This window comes from Oratosquilla oratoria, chromosome 13 (genome assembly GCF_046742065.1).
Source record: "Oratosquilla oratoria isolate Oo_2021 chromosome 13, ASM4674206v1, whole genome shotgun sequence".
Classification (NCBI taxonomy): domain Eukaryota; kingdom Metazoa; phylum Arthropoda; class Malacostraca; order Stomatopoda; family Squillidae; genus Oratosquilla; species Oratosquilla oratoria.
The window spans coordinates 60077363-60096805 of record NC_134789.1 but is presented as its reverse complement, the minus strand read 5'-3'; the positions used below and the strand labels follow the sequence as shown (position 1 = coordinate 60096805).

The following is a 19443-nucleotide window of genomic DNA, read 5'->3' as shown; positions in this document are numbered from 1 at the left end:
TCAACTCACTGTTGCAGTTGCAATATTTCATTGCCAGTTAGTATTCTCCCTGGTAACAGAAAAACACCAGAAGCAGGTGTCATTCTCATCAGAATTCAGATTATATTCAAGCTTCAAACTGCAAATGCTATTTTCCTTTCTGTAACAGATTCCTCGAAATCACTATGAGACAGTGGGAATTCAAATCACCAATGTGTATTGGCCTGTCAAGTTGGGCAGTCGACCAACACTCTTCAAACTGGAACTGTGGGATGCAGGTGAAGCTGGACTTAAGAGATACAACCACATCTTGCCGGTAGGAGCAATCAAGTTTAGTACAGGCATATCATATTCTATAATTTGGTACTGTTCTGTAAAGAACAGTTGCAAGACAATCAATTGTGTAGCAATGACCATATGGAAAAAATAATATTGTTTCCAGACACTGAAAAAATAACAGAATACTCAAATACTCTCATTTTCAATAACATTTATTCAAAACATGAAAGAATTTTTAAGTGAATTTTTTTCTTAAGTTATGCTTCCAGAGCTATTTTCATTTTTTATAATCTTTAAATATTTTTAGCCTTTTTTTTTTTCTTCTTTTTTTAAAGACCAAAAAAATGACTGAGACAAAACATGCATTGCTACTTTGTTCCCAGAAACAACAACAAAATATATTTTGTATTGCACAGACTTGCAGATGAATCTGCTAGGTGCTGATTTGCATGGTAGAAAAGCCAGGGCATAAACTGTAGATGGAGAACAAAGATATTATGTACAAGATTTGGAGGGAGAAGGTTTGCCAATGTATTCTTTGTAGTTGCTGCACCAGTAGCAGACTACTCAAGCATGTACAACAAACTTACACCCAAACCACACAAAACATCCACACATTTACACCCAGATAACTTATTTGATCCTTCAAGAAACCCCACCAAACTCAGTATTACAGCAAGAACCCCCAGATGTAAACCCAACAGAGAAAACCCTTCCACAGCAAAGAAGAATCACATCAGTACAACTGTGCTCTAAATACCATCCATCAGTAAGACAATACCAACACAGATTCAAACTACCCCAGATGTAATCACTACACAGAAGATATAGAACACCTCTTACTACTGTGCCCCTTACTGGCAATATACAGAAAATAACACAATGCCTCTTCGCTAAGTGATTTGTGGTTTAAACCAGAGACTGTTGCTGGATTCTGCAAGAGATCTGTGGCAATGGATTGATTGATTGAGCACATGTTTTTAACCACTTCAGTGCAACTTAATTTCTCGCACACAGCATCAGCTGCCATATGTAATTTGCATCACACTACTCTCATTATAAAAAATAAAGGCACAGCTGCATTACTCATTCTCTTTTACTCTAAGTAATAATAAACACAGAAAACATGATCAAACAAGTTCACAGAATCCGGGGTAACTCGTGTACAAAAAATAAATATAATCAAGATGCCGAAGCTGGCACCCTGGTGTACCCACTCACGCCTCATGATGCCTATGTAGGCATCATTTTAATGAAGTGGTAAATATATAATAGTACTCCAATGATAGTTATGATGCTATAAACCCCTATTTTAGCAAAGTGTTTGACAAGGTGCCCCACCAAAGACTACTAAATAAAATCAAGGCACATGGCATAAGAGGAATAGTGTTTGAATGAATTAGAGCATGGATCTCTAACAGAAAACAGTGGGTCAGAGTTAACAGAATAAAATCCAGATTGGGTAATGTTACTATTGGAGTTTGCCAGGGCTCATTTTTGGGTTTTTTATTGTTCTTGATGTATATAAAAGATTTGGACAATGTGATGTTAGTAAATTTGTGGATGACACTAAAATAGGATGCCATATTTGTTTGGGGGAAGATGCTGGGATACTGCAGCAGGATTTTGATAAGCTTTTGTATGGTTGATGCAGTGGCAAATGGAGGAGAAGGAGTGTAGGAAAAGATGTATATACACTGTCGACTAAGACCCAGACTTGTTCCATGAGAGAGAGAAGAAGAGATAGAATTGAAAAAAAAAAAAGTGGATGGTTATAATCTTTAACAGGGGGTAACTGATAACTAGACACTCATTCAGAAATCATTAGTTCTGACTATATTTAGAGACAGCAAAAAACATTAAGTGAGAGATAGTAATGTAGACATTGAACATTCAGTGAAAGATAGTAATGTAGACATTGAACATTAAGTGAAAGATAGTAATGTAGACATTGATGTAAGAGAATTTAGAGACAGCAAAAAACATTAAGTGAAAGATAGTAATGTAGACATTGAACATTCAGTGAAAGATAGTAATGTAGACATTGAACATTCAGTGAAAGATAGTAATGTAGACATTGAACATTAAGTGAAAGATAGTACAGTAATGTAGACATTGATGTAAGAGAATTATGACCATATATTTGATTTGTTTCAGGCATGCAAAGAAGGAGTAGATGGAATCTTTGTTTGCTTTTCTTCAACAGACCGAGGTAGCTGGGTTGAGCTGCCACAGCTCATAATAAGATCAGCTCAAATGGCTGACAGAGCAGCAGTCTTTGCCATTGCCACCAGGTAAGTTTTGCTTATGTCTGTAAAAGTAAAGTACACTTGTACTTTGTTATACAAATGGATTTATTTACATGAAAATTGATTGGAAGGTGATTAGTTGTATATATCACCAAATAGAAGAAAGATTGCTTTCCCAGACACTCAAAAATAGCAGTAAAAATACTATGTTTTTATTTGCAGTAACGTCTTATTCCAAACACAAGAAAAAATGCCTGTAAGTTATCAAAGAAAATGTAGGAAACTGTTTTTTTTTTTAAGTTTAGAATATTTACTTAGAATTGACAGAGTAATTGGACAAAACATGCAGTGCCACCATGTTTTGAGAAAATGATGAAGTTTCCATGTCACATAGGTCTGGCTTTAAATGTATTCAATGGAGAAAGCAGGGAATTGTCAGATCATTATTTAGTTGAAGACCAATTAAAAGTGGAGGTTAAGTGGAGAGGGAAAAAAAAAGAGAGGCAGAGAAGTGTTGAAGGTGAGTAAGTTAAATTGAAATTAAAAAAAGAAATAAAACCAGATTAAACTGAGAGAAGGATGGGATATAGTAAAGGTGAACAGAGAAACAAGACTAGAGGAAGAATGGGTATGGTTCAAAGAGGAATTGTTTAAGTGTGCAAACCTGGTATCTGGAATGAAGGGAATGGGAAGGAACAGAAGGAGAGGCAGATAAAGAGGTGAAGGCACTGATGGCAGAAAAAAAATAAGCATATAGAGATTGGATATATAAAAAAAAGAAAAAGGTAAAGCATATAAGAGATTCAAAGTAAAGAGGATTGGAGTAGAATGAAATCTGAGGGAGGAAAGAAGAGAGTAGATGCAAGGCAGTATTTGAAAGAAAGAAAAAAATAGAAGGAAGTAAAAAGAAGTGTGGGGAAAGTGAGTCAAATAGAGAAAAAGTGGAGACATCTTTCAGGCCAAAGTATGGCTCTTCAGCTTTATAAAATCATCTGTCCTTGGAAGAAAACATGTCACCATATTGAAGGGATTAATCTAAATTGAACAACTGATGTGAACTAAAAGAAAAAATATATGCAACATTTGAATAGCATTCCTAACTGAATTGAGATATCCTGTACAATATTGGTTTCAAGAACACTAAAGAAATGCTGTACCCAATATATAAATTTCCATTTGTTCTATTATGGAAGAATGAGAGAGAATGACTTTAAATTTGATTTTTTTTGGTATGACCTCAATTTTACTCATAGTTTTATTGATGGTAACAAAAAATAAAATTGTGAAGTAGGTTTGGACTATACCATGAGGAAGAAGACTTTCATCATTCTGGAAATGGAGGATCATCATTGAATTATCAGAGGTACTAAGGTATATTAATGGTAACTCTAGATCTTCCATTGAAAAAGCAAAAGGCATAATAAGAATAATTATTGCCTTGAGTTTCATTGACTGGAAACATTGTAAATTGTAGATTGAGAAAAGCAAGTAAATGTCTTGGGGGATTAAAAAGTGTTATGAGAAATAGGCATCCGGGAATGAATGCAAAGAGGAGATTGTATGAAGGAATGATTATGCTGATGGCATTGTATGGGGTAGAGACTTGGACTTAAGAGAGGCAGAAAAGAAAAGTTTAAATGTATTTACCTAGTTGTACCTTACCAGAAGGGGAGCTATACTCGTGGTGTCCCATCTCTGTATCTCGCCATGTCTAATTTGCTCTTAAATTCATGTATGGTTTTGCGCACACTCTTGTTTCATCTAGTTTGTTCCATACATCCACCACTCTGTGGGGGAAGCTATTCTTTTTTAGGTCTCTTCTATAACTGTCCTTTTTGAGCTTCCTTCCTTGTACCCTTGTATTTCTCTTATCCCAATTTAGTAAGTCTTTTCTATCAAGGACTTCCATACCTCTCATGATTCTGAAGATGGTCAACAAGTCATCTCTTTCTCTCCTTTGTTCCAGAGTCAGTAGTTCTAGTATTGACAGTCTCTTCATATGACAGATTTGATAGTGTTGGGGCCATCTTCGTAGTTGCTCTCTGGATTCTCTCAATTTTCCTTATATTCTTTTTAGTACTGGGTGACCATAGTGTTGCTGCATACTCCAATTTTGGCCTTATAAGTATGACTAGTATTTTCTGTACTATTTCTTCATCCAAGTAAGTAAAAGCCACCCATATTGATCTTAGCAAGTTGTAGGTTTCTCTGACAATTTTGTATATCTGTTTATCAGGGGACATGTCCAGGAGGTGCTAAGATGAGAGAGAGGGTGGAGGGGTGTGGAGTGTATTCAGGGATGGAATGGGTGGGAATGATTTTATGCCTTTTCCTTTTTGGCTACCTCCCTTGTAAGGGGGAAAAAGCCTAGGTATATGTATGTATGTATGTCCTTTGTGATGATTACTCCCTTTTTTTACTATTTCCAAATTCCATCATGCTACATTTCTTAATGTTGAAGTCCACTTCCCACTTCTGACTCCATTCTCAAACCCTGTTCAGATCTCTGCAGCGAGTCACAATCCATTTCAGTACTCACTTTCTTCAACAGTTTTGCATCATCTGCAAAAAAGCTTGTGTAACATTCCACACCCTTGTCCATGTCATTCACATAAATAGCAAACATTATTGGAGCCAATACTGATCCTTGTGGAACTCCACTAATCACCTCTTCCCAAGTAGAACTCTTATCTCTGAGCACTACTCTCATTTTCTTCCATCCAAGAAGTCTTCCATCCATTTCAGTAGTTTGCCTTGTATCCCCCCTATGGTTTCCAGCTTTCTTAATAGTTTTTTGTGTGGTACTTTGTCAGAAGTTTTTTGTAGATTTAGGAAAGCACAATCAGCCCATCCATCCCTTTCTTGTCTTATGTCTAGTAGTCTTGAGTAAAAACAGATTAAATTTGTGACACATGATGTTCCCTGTCTAAATCCGAATCGTCTTGGATTTAGTATGTTGTTCTCCTCCAGATGTGTTATCCATCTACTTTTCATAACTTTTTCACAAATTTTGGCTACTGTACTTGTAAGGGAAACTGGTCTGTAATATATTGGGTCGTCCTTGTTTCTTCCTTTATATATTGGTGTGATATCAGCATTTTTCCAGTCCTCTGGTATTTTTCCTTCTTTGAGTGAGCAACTTATTATGTTATATACTTTGCCTATTAGTTCTTTATTACATTTTTTAAGTATCCGGTTTGCAATTCCATCCAGGCCATGTGATTTCCTGACATCAAGCTTCATTATTTGGTCTGTTATTTCTTTTTGTATTACTATTATTCCTTCATTGGTGGGGATTTCACTTCTCGCCCTTCATCCCAATGTTGTACATTTTCTGTGAGAATCAACACCATGTTAGATCAAAACCTTTATTGGTACGACCTTTCGCTTGTTGAAAAAGCTGTAACAAGCGAAACGTCGTACCAATAAAGGTTTCGATCTCACACAGTGTTGATTCTCACAGTCTTGTCAGCTTTTGCCATTGTGTTTCAACTTGTACATTTTCTCTAATGAAAATCAACTTGAAGTGTTTGCTCATGACTTCAGCCATTTCTATGTCTTCTGTGTATTCCTTATTCTCTTGGTGTAGTTTCACTATTTTCTGTTTGTTTTTTAGTTTACTGTTCACATATCTATAGAATAGTTTTGGCTGATCCTTACATTTTTCTATTATGTCTTTTTCATAGTTTTTTCCTCCCTACACATTTTTAAATATTCATTCCTTTGATTAACATATATTTGCCACTTTCTAGTTTTTTTTGTCTTTTTCCCATCTTTTCCAAGCTTTATCTCTTTTATCTTTCATTTTGCTGCACCTTCTGTTAAACCAGCACTTAATATACACCTTTTCCTGTTTTTGCTTTGAGACATATTTATCCACTCCTTCATTATAGATTTCCATCAGAATCATCCATTTTTCTTCCACTGGTGTTTTTGTAGTAGAATTTTTCCCAACTTGCTTTAAGAAAAAAAAATCCTAAGTTTCTCAAAATCCGTTTTACTGTACATCAGTTTTCCTTTTCTGTATTTTTCATTTCTGTATATTTTTCCTCCTTTAGTACTAACTCAAGTAATATGTGGTCACTTCCCATTTGGTGTCTTGTATTCAGTTTTATCCACAATTTTAGGTACTGACGTAAATAATTAATCTAGTCTTGGTGGTTCTTCATTATTTCTAAATCTAGTTTTTTTTTTACCCATTGTGTCATTATGTATTCTATAGTAATGTCAAGTAATACATTTCCCCATAGATCTTCTCCACCTTTCACTGTCATCTCTTCCCAACAGATTTCTTTGCAATTAAGATCTCCCATAAGTACCACATTTCCTCTGTCAGCATCTCATTTAATGAAACCCTTGTATCTTGTAACATTTTAGAATAATCTCTCCCCAAGATCCCATTTTTGGTGGCACATAAATCACCACAAACTTTCTACTTTTCATGTCACAATCTTCAACTCTTATTGTGATATCTCCACCCTATTCTCTCCATTTTTAACTGTCGTCACATTTAAGTTTATCCAAGTCAAGAACATGACTCCTCCACCCTGTTTCTCCTCTCTACTTCTAAGCCAGTGATTATAATCCATGTCCAACACTGTTTGGTAATGGTGGACCCTTTAATTTTGTTGCCACAGTTCCCATTATGTCTGGTTTTTCTTCTGACAGGTAATCATTTAGTTCATTTAATCCTGAGATTAATCCATCTATATTAGTATAAGCCACTTTTAATTTTCTACTGTCTCCATCTCATTCTCTATTCCTTTTGTTTCTCTTTCTAGAATGTACCATTTTTTCAGTCTTATATCTAACATTCTCCAATAGAACTTTGTTTTCTCGGTCTCCATTATTTTCATATTTTTTCTTAAGCTTCGTTTCTTAATGTCTTTTCACTTTCCTCATCATTCATGTCTCTTTTTATCCACATACTTTTATAGTGAGGAAGAGGAGGCAAATCAAGTAGAGAAGAAAAAGTAAAAGATGCAGATGGATAAATGATAATGGAAGAGAAGGAAGATGGGCAGAATATTTTAGGGGGTTGCTAAATGTAAAAGATAGGAAGTAAAAGATAGTTGCAGTGGGAAGCGCTAAGAAAATGACCATCATGAGTGAGTAAAATGGAGGAGAAATAAGGAAAGATGGAGTGAAAGCAGTTGTTAAGATAATGAGAAAAGGTAAGGCACCTGGGTTGAATGGATGTCATGCAGAATGTCTGGAAAAAGGAGGTACAGTGATGATGGACTGGCTGGTGAGGTTATATCATGTTTGTTTAAAAGAGGGTACAGTACTGGAGGACTGGAGGAGTGCCTGTATAGTTCCACTTTACAAGGTAAAAGAAGACAAGTGTGAGTGTAGTAGTTTCAGAGGGATCTGTTTGTTAAGTGTAGTTGGGAAGGCTTATGGGAGGGTCTTGATGAAAAGGATTAGGAGAGGAACAGAGGGAGTAATTGGTGAGGAACAATGTGGGTTTAGGAAAGGTAAAGGTAGTGTAGATCAGATTTTTGTGGTAAGACAGATATGTGAGAAAGCTGTAGGAAAAGGTAAGGATGTTTTTCGGGCTTTTATGAATTTGGTTTATGACAGGGTAGACAGGAAGGCATTGTGGGAGGTATTGCGGATATATGGGTTAGGAGGAAAGCTTTTCAGAGCAGTCAAGAGTTTTTATGAAAATAGTAGAGCTTGTGTTAGTATTAGAAATGAAGAGAGTGAGTGGTTTGAGGTAAAGGTGGGACTTCATCAGGGATGTATTATGTTGCCTTGGCTGTTCAATTTATGCATGGATGGGGTGGTGTGAGAGGTAAATGCAAGAGTAGTGGGTAGGAGATTGTAGATGGTTTAAAAAAAGGTAAGGATTTTTTTTTTTTTATGGGTTTATGGATTTGGAAAAGGCTTATGACAGGATAGACAGGAAGGCACTGTGGGTATTGTAGATATATGAGATAGGAGGAAAGCTTTTCAGAGTAGTCAAGAGTTTTTACAAGAGCAGTAGATCTTGTGTTAGAATCAGAAATGGGAGAGAGTGAATGGTTTGAGGTAAAGGTGGGACTTTATCAGGGATTTGTTATGTTGCCTTGGCTGTTCAACTTATACATGGATGAGGTGGTGCAAGAGGTAAATGCAAGGGCAGTGGGTCAGGAATTGGAGATGGTTAAAGAAAATGGAGAAAAGTGGAAGATAGGCCAGTTATTGTTTGCTGACGACACTACGCTTGTAGCAGGATCAGAGGAGGGATTGAGGAAGTTATTGACAGAGTTTGGGAAGGTGTGCAAAAGAAGGAAGTTGAAGATAAATGTGGGTAAAAGTAAGATGAAGAGATGCCTAAGGTAAGAAAAGGGCAGTAGACTGGAAATGAGTGGAGAGAGACAAGAGGAAGTGGATAGTTTTAGATACTTGGGTGCAAATGTGGAAGGATAGGGAGGAATGGAGGTGGAGGTAGAATATAGATTAAGAGAAGCAAGTAAATGCCTTGGGGGATTAAAAAGTGTAATGAAAAATAGACATTTGAGAATGGATACTAAGAAGAGATTGTATGAAGGAGTGATTGTGCCACCAGCACTATATGGGGCAGAAACATGGAACATAAGAGAGGAGGAGTTTGAATGTGTTTGAGATGAGGTGCCTGAGAAGTATGATAAGGGTTACTAGGATGAATAGAGTGAGAAACGAGGTGAGGAGAATGGGGATGGAAAGGGAGTTGGGAGATAGGGTTGATGAAAGAGTATTGGGATGGTTTGGACACATAGGAAGAATGAGTGAAGAAAAATTAGTAAAAGATGTGTGGAAGGCAGAGGTGGAAGGAGTGAACATGAGGGGGCGACCAAGGATGAGATGGATGGATGGGATAAAAGGGGCATTGGGAAAGAGGGGAATGTCTGTTGAGGAAGGACAGGAGAGGACAGAAGATAGGGGTGAATGGAGAATGGTTATGTATGGATGATGCTGTGATGCATGAGGGGGAGTGGTAGGGGATGGGAGTGGGGAAGTATGTGTGAAAAATAAATTGATACAGCCTGAAGGGATTTCTCCCCATCTTTATGCATGAGGGGATGGAGAGGATGGTCACCAATTTAATGAAGTGATGAGATGTACAAGGGGTGAAAGTGGCAGTAGACTGGAAGTGAGCATTAAGGGAGAGCGACTGGAGGAAGTGGATAGTTTTAGATACTTGGGTGCAAATGTGGCAGGAAAAGGTGGAGTGAAGGTGGAGGTAGAATGTAGATTGAGAGAAGCGAGTAAATGCCTTGGTGGATTAAAGAGTGTAATGAGGAATAGACATTTGGGAATGGATGCTAAGAGGAGACTGTATGAAGGAGTGATTGTGCCAACAGCATTGTATGGGGCAGAAGCATGGAACATAAGAGAAGAAGAGAGAAGGAGTTTGAATGTGTTTGAGATGAGGTGTCTGAGAAGTATGATGGGGGTTACTAGGCTAGATAGAGTGAGAAATGAGAAGGTGAAGAGGAGAACAGGGGTGGAAAGGGAGCTGGGAGATAGGGTTGATGAAAGAATATTAGGATGGTTTGGACACATGGAAAGAATGAGTGAAGAAAGACTAGTAAAAGAGGTATGGAAGGCAGATGTGGAGGGAGTGAACATGAGGGGACGTCCTAGGATGAGGTGGATGGATGGGGTGAAGGGGGCTTTGGGGAAGAGGGGAATGTCTGTTGAGGAAGGACGGGAGAGGACAGAAGACAGGGGTGAATGGAGAATGGTTGTATATGGATGATGTTGTGATTGCATGAGGTGGAATGGGCAGGGGGATGGGGGGTGAGGTAGTATGTGTGAGCAAAATTTGACGCAGCCTGAAGGGATTTCTCCCCGTCCTCTCCTTTTATGCAATGGGGGGACAGAGAGGGGGGTCGCCGATTTAATGAAGTGGCCTTGCTGTAGATATACTGTGTCTTACGACACTGCTTCTGATCCAGGGCAGTGGACAAGGTGCAGGGATGACCCGTCATCCAGGAGGTGCTCAGATAAGAGGGAGGGTGTGGAGTGTATTCAGGGATGGAATGGGTGGAAATGATTTTATGCCTTTCCCTTTTTGGCTACCTCCCTTGTAAGGGGGAAAAAGCCTTGGTATATGTATGTATGTATGGCTTTGCTGTGGATGTGCTGTCTTGCGACACTACTTCTGACCCAGGGCAGTGGGCAAGATGCAGTGATGACCCATCATTCAGGAGGTGCCAAGATAAGGAGGGAAGAAGGTGGATGGGAGTGGAGTATGTTGGGGATGGAATGGGTGGGAGTGATTTTTATGTCATTGTTTTTTTGCTACCTCCCTTGTAAGGGGGAAAAAGCCTTTGGGATATGTATGTACTTTTTACTAACTTTCCAGCTTTTGTTAATATCTCTTTCGCTGCCATTTGTGGCCTTAATTTGATCTTTAGGGGTCAACTTCTTCCTTCTGCATATTTTCCCATCCTGTGCACTTCCTCTGTTTCCTTTTCTATTTCTTGCTCTTCATCTCATATACTACTTTTAGAATTTTTCTTGCCAATTCCTTCTCTTCTTTATCTCTCAGGGACCAATTATGGTTATGTTTTTCCTTTAGACCATATACTACTATATGTTTCTTTTTGCCCACTGTATCTCATACTAGATTTTCTTTTTCTCTAATTACCTGAATGACTGCATCTTTGTCATTCTCCAATCTATGTTGATGAACAGTTTCTCTGAAAATTATCTTGTCATTTTCTTTGTCTTTCTTCCATTCTTTCTTGAGTTGTTGTAAATCATCCTCTCCTATATTTCTTCCAGTATTCTCAGTCATTGCCTTTATTTGTTCATTTACCTCTTTCTTTATGGTCACATTATTAGTGGTATAAGTATTTTTCAACCTTTCATTTTCACATTTTAACTCAGCCAGTTTTCTTTTTAATGCACTTACCTCCTTATTTATTTCAGCATTTGCTTTCTTTAAGTCACTCACTTCCTTATGTATTTCATGATTCACTTTCTTTAGATTGTTAGTCTCTTGATTCCATGATTTTTGTATAAATTTCATCTCCCTCGCTGTCTATAATTTGACCAAAAAGTCTTTTCTTGTACCCAGTAAATCCAGAAAATAGTTCTTCTTTGTCACTATCTAAAAATATATGTATATTTTTTACCTATTGGCAATCTGAAGCTCATGTTTACATTTAGTTTCCCTATAGTGCCGATAGATGGCTCAGGGTTCATGTTTTCATTATCTTCCATTTTTCTTCAGTACTCACTATTTGCATCCATGAGTGTTCCCCTTCCCTTTTAACACAACCTAGGTATCCTGCTATTGCTGCACTGTTGAGACGTTCCACTTTTAATGTGTTTCTGGGGAGCTCCAATTTTTACATGTTGTTAGTCTGGACATTCGTGTATTTGGGATGAAATGTCTGAGAAGTATGGTAGGGGTTACTAGGTTGGATAGAGTGAGAAATGAGGAGAGCGAGAGTGGAAAAGGAGATGGCAGATAGGGCTGATGAAAGATAATTGAGATGGTTTGGACACATGGAAAGAATGAGTGATGAAAGATTAGTAAAAGAGGTGTGGGGGGGGGAATGAACATGAGGGGAATGCCAAGGATGAGATGGATGGATGGGGTGAATGGGGTGAATAGTGTGTTGAGCAAGAGGGGAATGTCTGTTGAGCAAGGAAGGGAGAAGGCAGGAGATAGGGATTAATGGAGAGTGACTGTGTATAAATAATACTATGCAAAGAAGAAAGGGCAGGGGAGGGGGAGGGGTGCTTATGTGTAAACAATATTTTGATGCAGCCTAAAGGGATTTTTCCCCATCTTCTCTTTTTCCACATTGAGAGGACAGAGGGGGGGGTGTTCACCGATTAAGTGAAACAACTTTGCTGTGGATGTATTGTGTCTTGCTACATTGATTATGACCCAGGGCAATGGGCTGGATACACGGATGACCTGTTATCCATGAGGAGCTAAGATGAGAGGGGGAAAGGGTGGTGGATGGGAGTGTGTATCTTTGACTTGACTACTTCCCTTATAAGGGGGAAAACCTTATGGTGTATAGATTGAATTCTTGATCTTCAGTTGAAAAAAGCAAAAATCATGATAAAGATAATAGTTGTTGCTTTGAGTTTTACTGACTGGAAACACATGGCCTCACAGTAGTTGGCAACAGTTCTCAGGCCCTCTCTTGAGGAAGAAATATTGTATTTTCATATGTGTTATATTAGGAGCTGTTTCTATGTCAATGACTTAAAATAGGAGGAAAGGAGCTGTCACCAGCTCACCTAATGGGAAAAGGTAGAGGAAATACACTTTTAGTTTATAGATATACTGGGCCCAGTCCAGGAACTAAGTGTCAACCCTTCATGGATGCACCTCCAGATGTAGTTTAGGGTACTGACAATTTTTTAAGACAGGCAGCATTGAGATGGTTTTTTGACATCTGTCCAACAGGATTACCACTTGCAGATACCTGTCATTAGCTTGTGCAAATGCCATTTCAGGCATTAACAATTCCTTGTATGATAGCTGTCTACTTCCTGCAACCAACATCATCCATATATCAGAGAGTACATAAGACTATTTTTACAGATATTGCTAAAATCACCAATTTATATATTTGTTGTGTAATTTTTTGACAGGTTTGATCAGCATGCTCACAGTGAAATCAGTGAACCTGAAATTGAGGCCTTTGAAGCTGAACATGGGACTCCTGTGATTCGTATGAGCAATGTATACACCCCAGATAAGGATGAACTACGAGAAATTGCACCCACACTAAATTTTATATGTGATAAGTTATGGAAAAGAGATCAAGAGTTATTAACTGTGAAGTAAAACAACTGATTACTGGTACTATGCCAGTTTAGTTGAAACAATATTATTCTGTATGATTTTAAGTGTTTTTTAATGTTAGATATTGAATTTTATTCTTTAAATATTGTATCTAATATAGTTAATACAGTTATTTTGTATATACAATTTTATATATTTTTTGAAAACTATTACTCTCTTTCTCTCTCTCTCTTCTACAAATTAAAACAGGTGTACTGTACATTATTTTTAATGCTGAATTCAGATTTGCTTTTGGAATTTTTCTATCAAACATGGTTTTTAAATGATAGAAGAATTGGATTTAATTAAATTTTATAGAAATTTCATAATAAAAGTACATTAGGCTACACACTCATAAGTAAGGCTACTTTACATACATACATATACCAATGGCTTTTCCCATTTACAAGGGAGGTAGCTAAAGTGAAAGGCATAAAGCCACATACTCCATTTCCATTCACCACCCCCTCCCTCCCTCTTTTCTTGGCTCCTTTAGGGTGACAGATTATCCCTGCATCTCGCCCACTGCCCTGGATCAGAAGCAGTGCAGCAAGACAGCACATCCACAGCAAGGCTGCTTCATTTAATTGGCAATCCCCCCACTTTGTCCCCTCATCCAGAAAAAGAGAAAATGGGGAGAAATCCCTTCAGGCTGCATCAAAATATCATTCATACATACTCCCTCACCCCCCACCCCTACCCACTCCCTTCCGTGCATCACAACATCATCCATACACAACCATTCTCCAATCACCCCTATTTTCTGTCTTCTCCCTTCCTCAACAGACATTCCCTTCTTTCCCAGTGCCCCTTTTATGCCATTCATCCATCTCATCCTTGGTTGCCCCATGTTCACTCCTTCCACACCTCTTTTACTAATCTTTCATCACTCATTCTTTCCATGTGTCCAAACCATCTCAATACTCTTTCATCAACCCTATTTCCCAACTCCCTTTCTACCCCCACTCTCCTCCTCAATTCCTCGTTTCTCACTCTATCCAGCCTAGTAACTCCTACCATACTCCTCAAGCATTTCATCTCAAGATAAGAGGGAGTGTAGAGGGTGGAGGGGAGTGGAGTGTATTAGGGATAGAATGCGTGGGGTTGGTTTTTATGCCTTTGTTTTTTTTTGCTACCTCCCTTGTAAGGGGGAAAAAGCCTTTGGTATATGTAATTAGTTAGGTTTTTACATCAGTGATTCTAGGGAATTTATTCCTGAAATATGTGAATCCTTGACCAATTTTATACATAACTTTGACAGAATTCTTCATCATCCCACACTTGATGTGCAAATTAGGCAGATAATTTTTTTCAAGGTTAACAAGGAGAGGAATGATGGCATTCTTATTCACTGGAGTTAATGATGTTCATTTTGGTCAGATTTTCCTTACAGAAATATTTTTATTTCTCCAACTATCTTACTCTGTAGAAACAACAAAACTTTGTGTCACTAAATTGTATTTCTGCAAGTGAAATGCCACAACCTTTAGGCCACCATATGCATTTCACTTAATTTTTTCCCCCCAAGGAATCTTTATATAGAATTCCTTCATATTACCCAGGTAAGCCAGAGGAACAAAGGGAGTTTATATCCATTGTGGAATAAAACAGTTGTCAAGATTAATTTTTATAAATCATTAAATTAGCATCGCTCATATGTATTGTATTCGTATCCAAGTACCTCTGTAACAGAATAAGCATAATTGCAAAACACTAGACCATCTTTAGAAGAGAAAAATTCTTTCATGAAAACTTCTTGAAGATCATGATCAAAAACCAATTCCTTTCTGGAGAAAATTGCACTTTTCCTAAAACCATAACTTCATCTTGCTTTTTAGAGAAATTTAAAGTCACAGATAAGATTATTAAGATCTTTTTGACTCACCTAATGTGTTTCACTAGAAAAACAGTTTGTTTTAAATGTTGATGCATACTTTCTTATTTGGTCAACTACCTCATCACCAAATTCATTGTCACTCAGTGTCATGTTTCTTGGAGGCTTTGGCATTGGCAATTCCTGGCTGTGAGTCATTTGGATCTAAGCAGATGGTAATTTAGAATATTAAAAAATGTGCTTGGAGCTTGTGGTTAAATAATTTATATTTGTCAGGTAAGAGTAGCAATCTGAAGCATGGCCCATAGAATTCTCCAAACCATAGGGATTACAAAAAAACATAGTGTTAACATTTATGATGTGAGAAACCTTACACATATCGTACAACAAAAATGAGTGATCTAGCTTTTATCCTAGTCACCCTCTTTACAATCAAAGTAATGTTTGTGGCACTAACTTTGTTAGATGGGTTTAGAGTTTGATAAAGGGAGGAGCAGTTATATTAGATTGGTTAGCGAGATAAGTGTTACAGGGAGGTAAGTGCACCAGTGGACTGGAGGAATACATATATAGTTCCACTGAACAAAGGAGAAGGGGACATATATTAATCTAGTAACTTTAGAGTGATCAGTATGTTTAGTGTATGAGTAGTTGGTAAGGCATATGGAAGGGTGGTAATTAAAGGATTAGGAGAGGAACAGTGGTAGTAACTGAGGAAGATCTGTGTGGGTTTAGGGATGGAAGAAGAAGTGTAGATGATTCTGTTTGTAGTAAGGTACATATGAGGGAAGTTTCTGGCAAAGGGTAGATAATTTTTTTTACATAGATTTGGAGAAGGCATGTGATTGGGTTGATAAAAGTGTTATGGGATGTGATGGAGATATATAGGATAGGGAAAAGTCTTAATGGAGGGTCAAAAGTTTTACATGAGTGAAATAGCATGTGTGAGAGAAAGAAATAAACACGGCAAAGGAAACATGGACTGGAAGTATCCAGTATGCTCATTCCTTTGAGAAAGTCAATAGACAGAACGTCAGGAATAAATGCTTCACTTCCAGTCCATGTTTCCTTTGCCGTGTTTATGCAAAATTAATTGTATGAAGTGAAGGTGGGGTTGCACCAGGGCTGTGTAATGTCACCATGGTTGTTCAATGTGTATATAGATAGAGTGGTGTGGAAGTAAATGTGAGGGTGATAGGCAAAGGTGTGATGCCGGTAAATGAGAGTGGAGGGGAGTGGGAAATGAGCCAATTGTTTGTAGATGTCACTGCACTTTTAGCTGAGTCAAAAAATAGACTAAAGCAGTTGGCAGCAAAGTTTGGGAAGGTATGTGAAAGGAGAAAATGCAGGCAAAATTAAGATGATGAATTGCACAAGGGGTGAGGGTGGTAGTGAGTTGGAGGTGAGTTCAAAAAGCAAGAAGCAGGAGGAAATGAAGAACTATAAATACTTGGGGTCACATGTAGTAGGAAATGGAGAAGTGAGGGTGGATGTGAATTTTAAAGTAAAGAGAATTGAAAAGTGTCATGAGAAATAAATATCAGGATGAACTGTAAGAGAAGACTGTGCAAAGGAGTGATTGTATCCACAACACTGTATGGAGAAGGGGCTTAGAATTTGAAGAAGCCAGTTATGAGGATGGAGAGATTGAGATATGTGGAGGTAAGGCAGAGAGTGGGGTAGGAAAGGAAACTGGCAGACAGGGTTGATCAAAGAATACTGGAGTGGTTTGAGTACATGGAAAATATGGATGAAGAAAGAATGTGGAAGGAGGTGGATGGCATGAAATTGAGTAGAAGATTAAAAATGGGATGAAGGGGAGCCATGGGTATGTCGGAACTACTGTGCAGGGAAGGAAAAGGGATAGAGATAGGTAAGAGTGGAGAATAGTTGTGAATGGATGAGAAATTGGCATGGCCCTACGGGATTTCTGTGTGTCTACCCAGATTTCTTAAATGTATGAAGGGGACAGTCACGATATAGTGAAGTAATAGGAGTAAATCAGCTGTAGTTATGTATTTTACTGGATTGATTTTGGCCCAAGCAATGGGCAGGGGACAGGGATGACCCTTCATCCATAAGGAGGTGAGATAGAAGGGACAACAAATGGGTGTTGGTGGGTGAGTGGGTGTATGCTTTGACTAGGCCACACTCCTTATAAGGGATAAAGGCTTTTTGGTGCATTTATGTCTGTCAAGTAGGGAAAGAAAAAGTCAAGAGATAAGTTTGAGTGGAGAATGGTTATGAATGGACAATAAATTGATGTTGCCCAAAGGGATTTCTCCTTGCCTTCTCTATTTTTGCATGAGAGGACGAGGAAGGAGGCTTGCCAAGCAAATGGAGCAATGGGGTCCTACTGTATATGTACAGTACTACCTCTCATTAACGGACTAAAAGGGGGGTAACGGTGTCCGTTGATGTGAATAATCCGTTGATTTGGAGTGGTTTTTGGGTGGCATAGTGATTGCATGCACTAAACAACAGCACCAAAAACACCGAAAACACAGCAAACACACCACAAACACAGCCAATTAACGCCCGTTAATGAGAGGCAGTACTGTACTATGTTTTGCTGCATTGCCTCTGATTCAGGCAATGGACAGGAGGCAGAGATGACCCTTCATCCACAAGGACCTAAGATAAAAAGGAAACAAATGAATGACAGGCGGGAGTGTGAGGGGTGTATGCCTTGGCTGGTTATTTCCCTTATAAAGGGGAATAAACCTTTGATATACAGGTCAAATTAGATATGTACATGAATATATAGGTATACAGTGAGTCCTCCTGATACGGTAATTCTTTATCCGGTAAATTCACAGTTATGGTATTTGGTAATTACTACCCTTGATTCTATTTACGGCAAGAGAAATTCACAGATACGGTATCCGCTAGATATTTTGAAGAGGAAAGAGCAGGGAGAAGGTACATCTGCCACATCCTATTATTACATGTTATAATGGGTTCAATATACGGTAATTTCAGTTTGCAGTAAGGTTTTCAGGAACACATATGTACCAAATAATGAGGACTTACTGTATCTGGGGGAGTGTGGCATGTTAACAATACTTTTTGATATGCAAGGTTTTGTCACATTTATATGCAGTCATTGTCTTGCTAAAATGGATAAATGCTAGTGAATGTTTTGATTTCAGTTTGATATCTTATCACATTTTTTTTTATCTGAACTGGTGACACTATTTTTTTATACTGTCATTTTCAAAATCGGCCAGTATGTCAAGGTCATTCCTATCAGGTACATACAAATGGTGATGGGTTTTGAAGTAATGGTCCTTCAGTCAAAACTGGGTCATGATTGATCAAGCCCTATTTCTTGGCCAGAGGACACCAGTTTGGCACCCAATTGCATCCTTCTGAACTAAACGTCACCTGTTGTTTGTCAGAACAAAAATTTAAGGAGTATGACCATGTACAGTATTGAAGAAGTTAACAAGATCTACTGTGGTGAATTTGTACAGTGAGTCCTCCTTATACGGTAATTCTTTATTCGGTAAATTCACAGTTTGGGTATTTGGTAATTACTACCGTTGATTCTATTTGTGTTAAGAAAAATTCAGATACAGTATCCGCTCGTGTTTTGGAGGTAAAATTAGATATTTTGAAAAGGAAAGAGCAGGGAGAATGTACGTCTGCCATACGTCGAAACTTGGGTTTGGTATACGGTAATTTCAATTTGCGGTAAGGTTTTCAGGAACGCATATGTACCGTATAACGAGGACTCACTGTATATAGATTCAAATGACTGCACCAGCAATTGCTGCACCCTACTCTAGAATGCAGGAAGCCAGGAGGCTTGAGTGGGAGCTATGGGTGTTTAAGGAAGGAAGCAGCTCTGTAAGACATGGTACAATCAATCAGTTGTTGCCTCCAGTTTAACTAAGTGGAAAAACTGCAGCCCCACAGTGGCTGGCAACAGTCATCGGAACCTCTCACAGATCTCTCTTGTAAGAAACTATGGGCTGATGTCACTGGAACTGTTTCTCTATCACCAGTTCAAAGTGGTAGAGAAAGGAGAGTAGTTGTCAGCTGTCCATATGTGAAAAAGTGTAAGAAATACAGTTGATAAAGAGAGTTTTTAGCCCCAGTCTGGAGAATGAGGTGCAGCCCCTCAGGGCTATGAACTTCCAGTTGGAGATGATGGTGTTAACAGGTTTTGAAAATGGGCTGCTATGCTTTCCATCTTTAAGAACCACTACATGCAGGTACCTGTCCTTGGTCCACAGTAACAGAAATAAACAAAGTGTATCTAAAGAGAATCCACACAATAAGGGATTCAACACTGAACACAATTAATTCTT

General features: G+C 38.2%; 1 protein-coding gene across 6 annotated transcripts in view; it reads left to right on the top strand.

Annotated features, from left to right (window-relative positions):
- LOC143032447 (ciliogenesis and planar polarity effector 2-like) overlaps window positions 1-14950 on the top strand; it is a 35898-nt gene extending 20948 nt beyond the window's left edge. For all 6 annotated transcript variants that reach the window (XM_076197249.1, XM_076197247.1, XM_076197248.1 and 3 more), the window contains 3 exons: window positions 149-295; window positions 2416-2552; window positions 13101-14950. In XM_076197249.1, coding sequence (XP_076053364.1) covers window positions 149-295; window positions 2416-2552; window positions 13101-13296 — 480 coding nt within the window. In that variant the 3' untranslated portion in view covers window positions 13297-14950. The remainder of the gene's footprint in view (window positions 1-148; window positions 296-2415; window positions 2553-13100) is intronic.
- The last annotated feature ends 4493 nt before the right edge of the window (window positions 14951-19443 follow it).